Source organism: Ictidomys tridecemlineatus, chromosome 3 (genome assembly GCF_052094955.1).
Source record: "Ictidomys tridecemlineatus isolate mIctTri1 chromosome 3, mIctTri1.hap1, whole genome shotgun sequence".
NCBI lineage: Eukaryota > Metazoa > Chordata > Mammalia > Rodentia > Sciuridae > Ictidomys > Ictidomys tridecemlineatus.
This window is the reverse complement of record NC_135479.1, coordinates 17,498,462-17,510,472: the sequence shown is the minus strand read 5'-3', so window position 1 is coordinate 17,510,472 and position 12,011 is coordinate 17,498,462. Positions and strand designations below refer to the sequence as shown.

The window sequence follows — 12,011 nt, the reverse complement described above, 5'->3', positions numbered from 1 at the left end:
GGTTCCATTCTCCCTCTTGTGCCCTACAGGTGCCCATGGCACTCCTCAAACACATTTCTGTGTTTTGCCTTTCTCCCATTCTCCCTTTGTAAGCTTTGTATATTTTCCCTAAGATGCCTATCTGATGATTCCCAGTGAGGCCCTTCGAGGTCCTGTTGAAACAGCACTGCCGTAGGAACATTTTCCTTAAACCAATTGGAAATCTTTTCTCCTCTTTTGTGCTGTAGACACAATTTATACCTCTTAGTGCCCATATCCATTTGTTTTCAATTCAATTGTTTTTGTATCCCATTTCTTCTGATACAAACTCTTTGAAAGCCTGCACTGGGTCTTGCTCATCTGTGTTGCCCTCCAGGTTTAAAACTGACACAAGTATTTGAGAAACTAAAATATTTATAAAATAAATGAATATCTAGGGAGTGAGGAGGGGGACAAAAATGACTAGTTAAAAGGGAATGCAGTTTGTGACTTCACAGCTAGCCCTTCTGCTGCACCTCTTTAGCACTTTGTCATCCACTGGGTACTTGCTGAATTATGGTTTGAGCTTAGCCTTGTCTCCTCTGTGAGCCCCTAAGTTCCTAAAGAAGAGGAACCTGTCTTACTCATCTTTGTCCTTCCAATACTAGGGAACAGTGTTTGGCATATTCTTTTGAGCTCTTTTTTATTGATTAGTGTTTTTTTTTTTGAAATAAATGCAAATATATACGCTAACATGAAATAATTAGCTAACAAAGTCTTACATAGTAAAAATAAAGAAAAGTCTACTCCATTAAGCAGTTATCTCATTTGTTTTCTCCAAACCACGTTTGTTTGAGGCAAAAGTGACTAAAACCACCAATACAAAAGCAGTTGTTTCTGAGGGCCTAGGAGGTTTGATAATTCAAAGGACTACTTTTAGTATCATGTGAAGCTCTTTATACTCACTTCTTTTAAGCCTTCTACATCTGAAAAAAGAATATATTTACTAAAAACATCATTAGTTAGCTTAATAGGGTTAATGACCCACACATATCTAGATACCACAGACAAAGGATAAAAATCAAGCTATCACAGCAAAGAACCTAAATTATCTTTAATCAGATAAAAATACTATGTAAGTGTTCCCTCCTTGACAATAATAATAGAGAGATTTTAATTTTGTGATTAATGAAAAGTTATAGGCATTTCTGATCTGCTTACTTAGTGTAAACATTTCAAGCTACACCATTTAACCATCATTTCAAATATCTATTTTCTGGAGGGGGATACTGAGATTAAACCCAGGGACACTTTAAAACTGAGCCATATCCCCAGCCCTTTTAATTTTTTATTTTGAGATTGGGTCTCACTAAGTTGATTAGAGCCTTGCTAAATTACTGAGGCTGGGCTTGAACTTGCAATCCTCCTGCCTCGGGCTCCTGAACTGCTGGAATTACAGGCATGTACCACCATACCCAACTTTTTCACATTTTTTATTGGTGTATTATAGTTGTACATAATGCTGGGATTTGTTGCTACATATTCATACATGCACACAATGTAACAATAAACTTTGGCCGATATCATTCCCCAGCACTTCCCCCTTCTCTCCCTTCTTCTCACCCCTTGGTTCCTTTCCTTTTTTTCTACTGATCTACTTTTGATTTTCATGAGCCTCACCCACATCTTTCTTTTCTTTTTTCCTCTCTAGTGTCCCCACATGAGAGAAAACATATGACACTTGACCTTCTTTATACTTCTGTGTTTGGCAAATATCTATTTTTAATGAAGGTATGTCAATTCCTGCATTGAAATCCTTAATACTGGGTATGTTCTTCAGTAGCTTAGTAGTCTTGAAAATATTATTATGTAATTTACTTACTTAGTTATTTAGTCTTTTTTTGTTGTTCCAGGGATTGAACTCAGGGGCACTCAACCACTAAGCCACACCCCCAGCCCTATTTTGTATTTTATTTAGAGACAAGGTCTCACTGAGTTGCTTAGCACCTTGCCCTTGATGACGTTGGCTTTGAACTTGCAATCCTCCTGTCTCATCCTCCTGAGCCACTGGGATTACAGGTGTGCACCATCATGCTGGCCATCATGCTGGCTAGTTATTTAGTCTTTAAGCATTAATTTAATTCAGTTTAATTGTTAAAACATTCTAATTAATGGCATTCAAATGAATATAGGTGGCCTATTTTTTTTCTCTCCTGTAGGCACCAAACTGAGGTTAACTTTAATTCCCGATGTTCTACTAATCCAACTTTTTAAAACCTTATTTGCAAAGGCCAGATAGTAAATATTTTAGATTTTGCAGGCCACATACGATCTCTGCTACATATTCTTTCCTATTTATTTTACAGCATTTTAAAAATGTAAAAATAATTCTTAGTTAATGAGCTGTATAAAAATTGACTGTGGATTAGTTTTGATCCATGGGCTGTAAACTAGATATAAATACATGTAAACACTTATAAAACAAGGTTCATATGAGTGTTAGTAATTGCTCTGATCTTATTACCACTTTTCCACTATAAGTGGAGTTTTTTTTCCCATCCGCATCTTGACTATATAATTTTTAAAACTAAAAATGCTTAGGAGGTATTTAATGCTGGAGATGGGTTAAAATCTATACAAACTTACACAATCACAGAATTTAATTGCTGGAAGAGATTTTACAGATTATCTAATATGAACCCCTTATTTATTAGATAACCCATAACTCACAGATAAATATGATTAACTAACTTACAAATACTGGAGGGATAGCAGGCCTTCAAAGGAATCTTTGTGTAATTCAGTCAGGGAATTTTCACTGAGAATTCTGAAAGATGAAAAGGTTATTTCTGGACCAAAATTCAGCACAAAGATGGAGAATATCCAGTGGTAAAAAAAGTATGAGAAAATGAATGTTGTCATATTCTCTTGCCAGGAGTATAAGGTGGCATAGCCTTTTTGCGGGTAGCTAAAATTTCATATCTACAATAGTCTTCACCCCCCAAAATCTCATTTTTATTCTACAGAATTATATGCCCATGTTCACAAAGAAGTATGTTTATTGACATTATGCATGTAAACAGGAAAACCATATACACTCTAAACATCCATGAGTAAGGGAATTATTTTTAAATAAATCATGATATGTTCATACTATGGAATATTATGGATGAGTTCAAATGAGTAGGGTAGGTTCTGTGTACTAAAAAGAAACCCGACATATGATGAAGTGAAAGAGTCGAGTTGCATGAATGTTACCATTTATGTAAAAAAAGATAATAAAACCATGCAACAAACCTATTTTGCTATATGTAAATATGTGTGTAGGCAAATGCATGGGGAAAGATCCAGAAGGGTATATATACCAAACTCAAGAGTAGTGGTTTCCTCAGGGGTGGAGGGTTAGAGCACAGGGATGGTCTCACTACCTGTTATTTCATATTTACTCATTAAGAATGTAATTATGTATTACTTACAAAATGTAAAATAAATTTAAATTGTTTTTTTACTTACTTCAAAGAGGGTCCATGAAATTGAATTTTTATTTATTTGTTTTTTTGCTGTGGTCCTGGGGATGGAATCCAGGTCCTCGCTCATGCTAGGCAATTACTCTACTTACTACTAAGCTACAAACCCAGTCCCCATGAAATTTAATTTTTAAAATAACTACCAAATTTCACTCAACACAGGCTGAATTGATTTATGGAGGGGAAAACCTTTTTATAACAGTATTGACCTCAACATTCTAGACTAAGAAGGATCTTACAATGCATTTTTTTTTTTGTATTCATGTTTGGAGAGAATATACTCACAGTTTCTCTGCCCAACGGTAGGATTTCCATATGTTTTCTTCAATGTAAGAAATAACGTTTCCTTGGAAATTCCTGTGAAGAAACAGTTTATACTTTTGAATAAGTAGGGAAAAAATGAACAGAAAAAGTAAAACAATCATGGAAAACTCATGGAGAACATTCAAATATAGAAAAAACAAACGAAACAAAAACCCAGCTTTCTAATTTTCAGAACTATCAGCTTCCCGGTTTCCCAATAAGATAATAATGTGAGCCACTGGAACAAATGATAAAGCAGAAGTTTAACTTCCTATCTGTCGAATTTCAACAGAAAAATGGGCAAGAATTTACCATATTAACAAATATGAATTAAGAAACACATTGCAAGTGACACCAAAGCTTTGCCTAAGTGCCCTCTGTTGAAATATCTCCAGGTATTAGGAGGATAAGGACAATTAGAAATCACAGATGTGATTCTAATTGTGTGCTGATGTGGAAATATCTCTTGAACATGTTGCATAGAAAACAAGCATGAATCATAGTGTTTTTTTTCTTTTTTAAACTTCATCAGGGAAAATTATGCATAGAAAGAGAAAGCAGAAAGAAAGACACACACCAATATGTAACAGGGGTCATCTTATGGGTGGTAGGGCATGGACAAGGGATGAAAAAGGATAGAGGTATAGATTTTCACTTTGATCCAATGTACTTCTGTTGACTTTTTTTAAAAAAAAGTGAGAATGTATCTATGAATGACATGTTTAAAGAAGCTGTTAAATTATGTTCAGTTTCAACTCTGCAGATACCTTCAACTTTTTTTTTTTAAACTCTGTCCTTATCCCTTAGCAATAACTTTTCTGTTTATACATCTTTACCTAGACTTTTTCTTGGCGTTTGAGATTGGAGGATAAACCTGCTCATCTAGTGGACAAAGGCCTAGTGGACATTTCCACTCAACCAGAAGCCTTCTGAGGGCTTTATGTTCCCCACTAAGAAACAGCTAAGAGTGAACTCATTTCTCTCCAACTGGCTTTCCTTCCTGGTGTTGTTTTCCACCTGCTACATCACCAGCATTCTCATTTTTTATCCAGGACAAAACTCGTGGAGCCATATTTTATTTTTGTCTTTTCTGTACACCTCATCCCCTAAATCTTTTAGTCAATCATTTAAGCATTTGTTATTCTTCTAAAGCTCCCAGGATTTTTTTTCCTTTTAACAGACTAAAGTCATACCCTAAAATATTTTTAATATCTTACTTTTAAAACCTGGCATTTTTATTTGTTATCAAACAGAATAAATTGATGGAATTTGATTTTTTGTTCTTTTATTTGTCCTTTTTAGTTATGGCAGTAGAATGTATTTTGACATATCATACACACATGGAGTATAACTTCCCATTCTTGTGGTTGTACATGACGTGGAGTTACACTACTTGTGTATTCATATATGAACATAGGAATGTTATATCTGATTCATTCTATTGTTTTTCCCATTCCCATTCCCTCCTCCTTCCCTCACTCCCCCTTGCGCTTCCAGGATTTTCTTTCTACTCTATCACAACCACTCTGATTAAGCTCCTTCTTGCTTTACTCATAGATTTTGCTAAAGTTTTATAGGTGGCCCCATTGAATTAAGCTTTCTCTTCTAGATCACTCTAAAAATGGATTATAAAATTATCTTCCTGTTTTAGTTATTTTTATCTCTTGCTTGAAAACTTTCAGTGGCTCTTCATTTCTCACTGTGTAACTTTCAAACATCTATAGTTGATATTTAGGATTTTTCATATTACCTTTCATTGATTCTAACCCAATACTTTGTAGGCCTACTAGTCTACCAAATCCTGGTCATTCTTGCAGCCATTCCTTTGTGTAGATATACTTCCTGTTTTTTTCTTATAGCCACTTTCAAGCACCAGGTAACATTTAAGCCTATCTGTACAGCTTTCCCAACATCCATACTTCAGTAATGAAAGATTCTGAAGAATTACAGCACATGTGGTCTGCATCCTCTTTTAGTACTTAATTGTATATCATCTCCATTTTTAGTCTTCTTCCTATCATGTTTGTGTTCTGTAAACAATGTCATATTTCTGTGGCTCCCATAGTACTTAGCCCTCAGTTGGGCACAAAATGGATGTTATATGAAAGCCAAGGCTAAGATGAATTCTGGACATAATTGAGGGACTGAATAATAATATTAACAGCTAGTATTCATATATGATAGGCATCGACATGAGTATTAGGGCACTCTCTCATCTAAATTTCACAACAATCTTATGAACCGGTAACTATCATAATCCCCATTTTCCAAATAAGGAAACTGAGACATAGAGCTTTTTTGCCCAAGGTCACAACGCTAATAAATGAAAGATGTGGGTTCAAAGTCTTATTCTAGAATCTACTCTTAACCACTTGGTTGTATCATCATTAATGAGATGAGTTGTAAAGCAGATGGAACAAAATGGTAAAGCTTAAGCAATGATATGATGGGGCTAAATAAAAATGGGTAAGAAAATAAAGGATGATCACAAGTGAAAGACTGGAGAAAGGGCACAACAGTAAGAAGGAAAAAGAGGATATGAAGAAGTTGACAAGCAAAAACTAAAAGCAAAAAGTCAATCAATGTGGGTTGGGGAGATGAGAAAGGCCCAGGAGACGCTTGAGGAAAAGGGTAGGCAGAATGCAGAGCACAAATGAGGAAAGGTGATTCTTACAAGACTGTGAAGGTGCCATTGTAGCTGTAGGGCTCTAGCACAGGCACTCGGTGGAGTTTCTGCATTGGGGCGAGACCAACACACAACAGTGTCTCATCTTGGCAGGTACAGAGCTCACATATATTAGTGTTCTTGGTGACATTTTCTTCCTTTTCTGTGGCATAAATTTTGGGGAAATGAGTTGTGGTTTGGTCTGGCTCCACTTGTGGAATTGTGAATTCAGTCATATTTGTTTGCTGTGAAGTTGTTTCAGTTGTTGAAAGAGTTGTAGGAGTTGTAGAACTTTCAGTTGCCACACTGGGTAGTGCAGTCAGGGTAATTGTCACGTCTGGAGGTTGAACTCCAACACTAGATGACTCCGACACCAGAGCTGTACTTATTGTTGGAAGTGTAATCTCATAATATACAGGAGGTTTCGCTATAATCTCTTTATATGGCTCTGGAAGCTGAATTGGCTTCCCCGGCAAGGTTTGAGAAGACGCAACATCAATGTTGGGTTTTGAAGTTATGGTAATTTCCACTTCAAAATTTTGAGGCATGACTGAAGTTTCCTCGTGGTTGATTTGAGGATTTGTAGTCTCTTGGTATGGACGTGGAAATGTCACATCAGGGGGCTCTGGAGGAAGATTTGTAGTTTCCAGCTCTAGATGTGGAAATGTTGTCTCTGGGGGTTTTGGAGGAGGATTTGTAGTCCCCTGGTGAGGACGTAGAAGTGTTACCTCATGGGGATTTAGAGGAAAAGCTGTAGAATGTTCAACCTTGACATTGGGCTCTGGAGTTATAGTGATTTCCACGTCGTGGGGCTTTGGAGGAAAAGCTGTAGGATGTTCAACCTTGACATTGGGCTCTGGAGTTATGGTGAGTTCCACGTAGTGGGGCTTTGGAGGAAAAGCTGTAGGATGTTCAACCCCCACATTGGGCTCTGGAGTTATGGTGATTTCCACGTCGTGGGGCTTTGGAGGAGCTGTAGGATGTTCAACCTCCACATTGGGCTCTGGAGTTATGGGGAGTTCCTCGTAGTGGGGCTTTGGAGGAAAAGCTGTAGGATTTTCAACCCCCACATTGGGCTCTGGAGTTATGGTGATTTCCACATCGTGGGGCTTTGGAGGAGCTGTAGGATGTTCAACCCCCACATTGGGCTCTGGAGTTATGGGGAGTTCCACGTAGTGGGGCTTTGGAGGAAAAGCTGTAGGATTTTCAACCCCCACATTGGGCTCTGGAGTTATAGTGATTTCCACATCGTGGGGCTTTGGAGGAGCTGTAGGATGTTCAACCCCCACATTGGGCTCTGGAGTTATGGGGAGTTCCACGTAATGGGGCTTTGGAGGAAAAGCTGTAGGTTGTTCAACTCCCACATTGGGCTCTGGAGTTATGGTGATTTCCACGTCGTGGGGATTTGGAGGAGCTGTAGTTTGTTCAACCTTGACATTGGGCTCTGGAGTTATGGTGATTTCCACGTAGTGGGGCTTTGGAGGAGCTGTAGTTTGTTCAACCTTGACATTGGGCTCTGGAGTTATGGTGAGTTCCACGTCCTGGAGCTTTGGAGGTAAAGCTGTAGGTTGTTCAACCCCCACATTGGGCTCTGGAGTTATAGTGATTTCTACATCCTGGGGCTTTGGAGGTAAAGTTGTAGGTTGTTCAACTCCCACACTGGGCTCTGGAGTTATGGTGAGTTCCACGTCGTGGAGCTTTGGAGGTAAAGCTGTAGGTTGTTCAACCCCCACATTGGGCTCTGGAGTTATGGTGAGTTCCACGTCCTGGAGCTTTGGAGGTAAAGCTGTAGGTTGTTCAACCCCCACATTGGGCTCTGGAGTTATGGTGAGTTCCACGTCCTGGAGCTTTGGAGGTAAAGCTGTAGGTTGTTCAACCCCCACATTGGGCTCTGGAGTTATAGTGAGTTCCACGTCCTGGAGCTTTGGAGGTAAAGTTGTAGGTTGTTCAACCCCCACAGTGGGCTCTGGAGTTATGGTGAGTTCCACGTCGTGGGGCTTTGGAGGAAAAGCTGTAGGATTTTCAACCCCCACATTGGGCTCTGGAGTTATAGTAAGTTCCACGTCGTGGGGCTTTGGAGGTAAAGTTGTAGGTTGTTCAACCCCCACATTGGGCTCTGGAGTTATGGTGATTTCCACATCCTGGGGCTTTGGAGGAGATGAAGGATGTTCAACTACCACATTGGGCTCTGGAGTTATGGGGAGTTCCACATAGTGGGGCTTTGGAGGAGCTGTAGGTTGTCCAACCCCCACATTGGGCTCTGGAGTTATGGGGATTTCCACGTGGTGGGGCTGTAGAGGATGTTCAACCACCACATTGGGCTCTGGAGTTATGGGGATTTCCACGTGGTGGGGCTGTAGAGGATGTTCAACCACCACATTGGGCTCTGGAGTTATGGGGATTTCCACGTGGTGGGGCTGTAGAGGAAAAGCTGTAGGATGTTCAACCACCACATTGGGCTCTGGAGTTATTGGGATTTCCACGTGGTGGGGCTGTAGAGGATGTTCAACCACCACATTGGGCTCTGGAGTTATGTGGATTTCCACGTGGTGGGGCTGTAGAGGATGTTCAGCCACCACATTGGGCTTTGGAGTTATGGGGAGTTCCACAGGTTTAAATGAAAAGCTGGGTACTGTTGAAAAATGAACTTGATTCTCATTTAGGACCTGTGGCTGAGTTGAAGTTTCTTGTGTTGGAATTATTCCTTCTTGATACGTTGTAAGCAAAGTTGAAGTTTCCTTCATGGTTGGAAAAACAAATACAGGGACCGTTGGAAGAGATATATGGTACGTTCCAATAGCCATAGGGAATAATGGAAGAGCTACAGGCTTCTTCTCAGTTGTAGAATGTTCAGTGGGTTTTGGAGTTGAGGCGAGTTCCAGATCTAAAGGTTGAAATGTAACACTGGGTGATGTTAAATCCTGAGCTTTATTCTGACTTAGGACCTGAGTTGAAGTTTCCATCTGAGTTGTGGTTGCTTGTTGGGCTGAAGAAAATCCAAAGTTTTCAGGGAATCCTGGAGACTGGGAAGGGGCATTAGACTGGGTTGGATAAAATGTAACTTGCTGGGTGGAAACTGGCTCAACTTCTTTAGTGGCTTCTGAAGGTACAGTAACTACCAGAGCCACATGTTGAACTGTGGTTTTAGGCAAATATGAAGACCCACTTCTGAATATTACTTCTAGATCTTGAGGTGAAAATGACATGGAATCACTGAATGAAGCAATAGTCGGGACAAATGTGGATTCTGGAGGTTTAGTTGGGAGTGTTTCCTGGACTGGTGGAAGTTCAACACTCACGGGGGGCGTTGAGGGCAGAGATGAGCTCTCCTGCTGACTTGATAAAGATTCCTCAGGCAGCTCTTCAAGCTGACTGGGGACCTCTTGACCAATTGGAGGTTGTTCCTCCTCTAGAGGGGGGCTTGGCTGAGGTTCCAACTGCTCAGGGGACACTGAGGACTCATCTAGGGTCTCCTGTTGCGCTGAAGTTTCAACCTCATTATTCAATTCTGGAGTAGGAGACTCAGCTTGATCAGAACCTAGAGAAGAACCTGTCACATCCTCACCTTCTGGAGGTTGACCTACTTCGTTAGGGAGCTCTGGAGGCACAGTTGGGGCTTCAGGCTGGGATGCAGAAGGTCCTAACTCATTAGTTGGAATTGAGGGAGGAACTATAGCCTCACCATTGATCACAGAAGTTCCCACCTCTGTAGTGGGTTCAGGTGTTATAGTAATTAGTACATCTGCAGGTTTACCGGTCACACTGGGCAAGTCTAGAGGTTGCACTGGTACTTCCAGCTGGCTTTCAGAAGACTGGTCCTCCCCAGGAGACTCAGAAGGCTGAGTTGGGGTCTCTTGCTCACTGAGAGAAGGTTCAGTCTCCACAGGAGGGCCCGGAGGCTGAGCTGGGGTCTCTTGCTGGGTTAGAGAAGGTTCTACCTCCTCAGCATACTCTGGAGGCTGAACTGGGGCCTCCTGAACTGGAGCCTCTGGCTGAACTGGGGCCTCCTGAACTGGAGCCTCCTGAACTGGGGCCTCTGGCTGAACTGGGGCCTCTGGCTGAACTGGGGCCTCCTGAACAGAGGCCTCTGGCTGAATTGGGGCCTCCTGCTGGGCTAGAGAAGATTCGGCCTCCTTCGTAGGTTCCGAAGTTATGGTTATTTCCACGTCTGCAGGCCTACCTGTAACACTGGGCAAGTTATAATAATGAACTTGATCCTGACCTAGAGATGGAATTACAGGTAGAGTTGGTAGAGTTTCAGCTATATTCTCCATAGGGGACTTGGGAGCTTGAACTGGAGTCTCTTGCTCAGCTAAAGAGGGTTCAGAGAGCTCTGAAGTCTGAGCTGGAGCCTCTTGTTGGGTTGATGAAGGTTCTACTACTTCAAGACCCTCTGAAGGCTGGGTTGGGGCCTGCTCCTGGCCTGAAGGAAGGTGAATCTCTTTATCTGCCTGCGGAGTTAAGGTAATCAGATCTGCAGGTTTACTTGTGACAACTGGCTGAGTGTCACTTCTTAGAGATGAAAGTTTATGATGCATTGATGCTTCACCTCCTAGAGCCTCCTGGTCCTCAGGAACTTCTTGCTGGGATGAAGAGGACTGGAGCTCCTCAGGAGTCTCTTGGGCCTCCAGAGAAGGTTCAACCTGGTCAGGAGTTTCTGGAGACTCATCTGAGTTCTCCTGGGATTCCGCAGGTAGGTTGCCAGAATAAGCTACATCTGTACTTGGATATACATAATCATCCTGCAAGTTTTTTTGAAGCTGAAGTTTTGCAAATTGCTTTGGAGTTCTACCAACAACTTTAGCAAATCTCCGATGCTGAGCTACATCCTTCTTCAGATTCACTGGTGAAACAATAAACTTTGCTGCTTTTGAACTCTGGCTATCTAGAGGTGGAACAAGTACTTCAAATGACTGGTGATCTGTAGACTGATCTAGATTGACAGTATGAATCTTACTTTTGAGTCGAGAAGGTAGAGCTAGGACCTGATTCTGATCCCCATCTAGCATTGGAACCAATTCTGGGAGCCTCTCTTGCCGAATTAGTTTGTCTTGATGCAGATCCTGACGTGGAACAGCAAACTGATCTACTTCTGGGGGCGGCTCTCCAGGTGAATCCCTGCCCAAGAATGGAAGCAAACTGTCAGTTAACTTCTGTGGCGAGTCCAACATCTGGGAGCGAGCAGAGGACCCCAGGTCATCAAAGCCTCCCGGGTCTGCCGGGGGTGTAAGCGCATGGGGCGATAAGGGTGGGAGTTCAGAGGAGTGCAGAGACCAGGGCTTGATAGGCCCTGGGTGCTCAGAGGTCAGCTGGAGAGGGTCCTGGGTCGACTCCAGAGGCTGAGCTGCCTGGACCAGCAGCCACAATGGTTGCCACGTGAGGAGAAGCCGTGGTGCCCAGAGGCGCAGCAGGGACATGACATGCGGAGGCTCCGGGGCGCAGCGACCCAGGCCAATGGGGCGCCGGGCCGCGCCTGTGGGAGCCGAGCCTAACCGTTATGGCAGCCCCTTGACGCTCGCGCCTGGGCAACCGCGTGGCCCCGCCCCGCCCTTTATTTA

The 12,011-nt window shown here is 41.9% G+C and overlaps 1 protein-coding gene across 1 annotated transcript in view; it reads right to left on the bottom strand.

Moving 5' to 3' along the window:
- LOC101966134 (uncharacterized) overlaps positions 1 to 11,963 on the bottom strand; it is a 37,779-nt gene extending 25,816 nt beyond the window's left edge. Inside the window, exons 1-3 of the mRNA XM_078041940.1 lie at positions 6,463 to 11,963; positions 3,771 to 3,842; positions 2,714 to 2,785 (exon numbers count right to left, since the gene is read on the bottom strand). Coding sequence (XP_077898066.1) covers positions 2,714 to 2,785; positions 3,771 to 3,842; positions 6,463 to 11,870 — 5,552 coding nt within the window. The 5' untranslated portion in view covers positions 11,871 to 11,963. The remainder of the gene's footprint in view (positions 1 to 2,713; positions 2,786 to 3,770; positions 3,843 to 6,462) is intronic.
- Between the last annotated feature and the right edge of the window lie 48 nt (positions 11,964 to 12,011).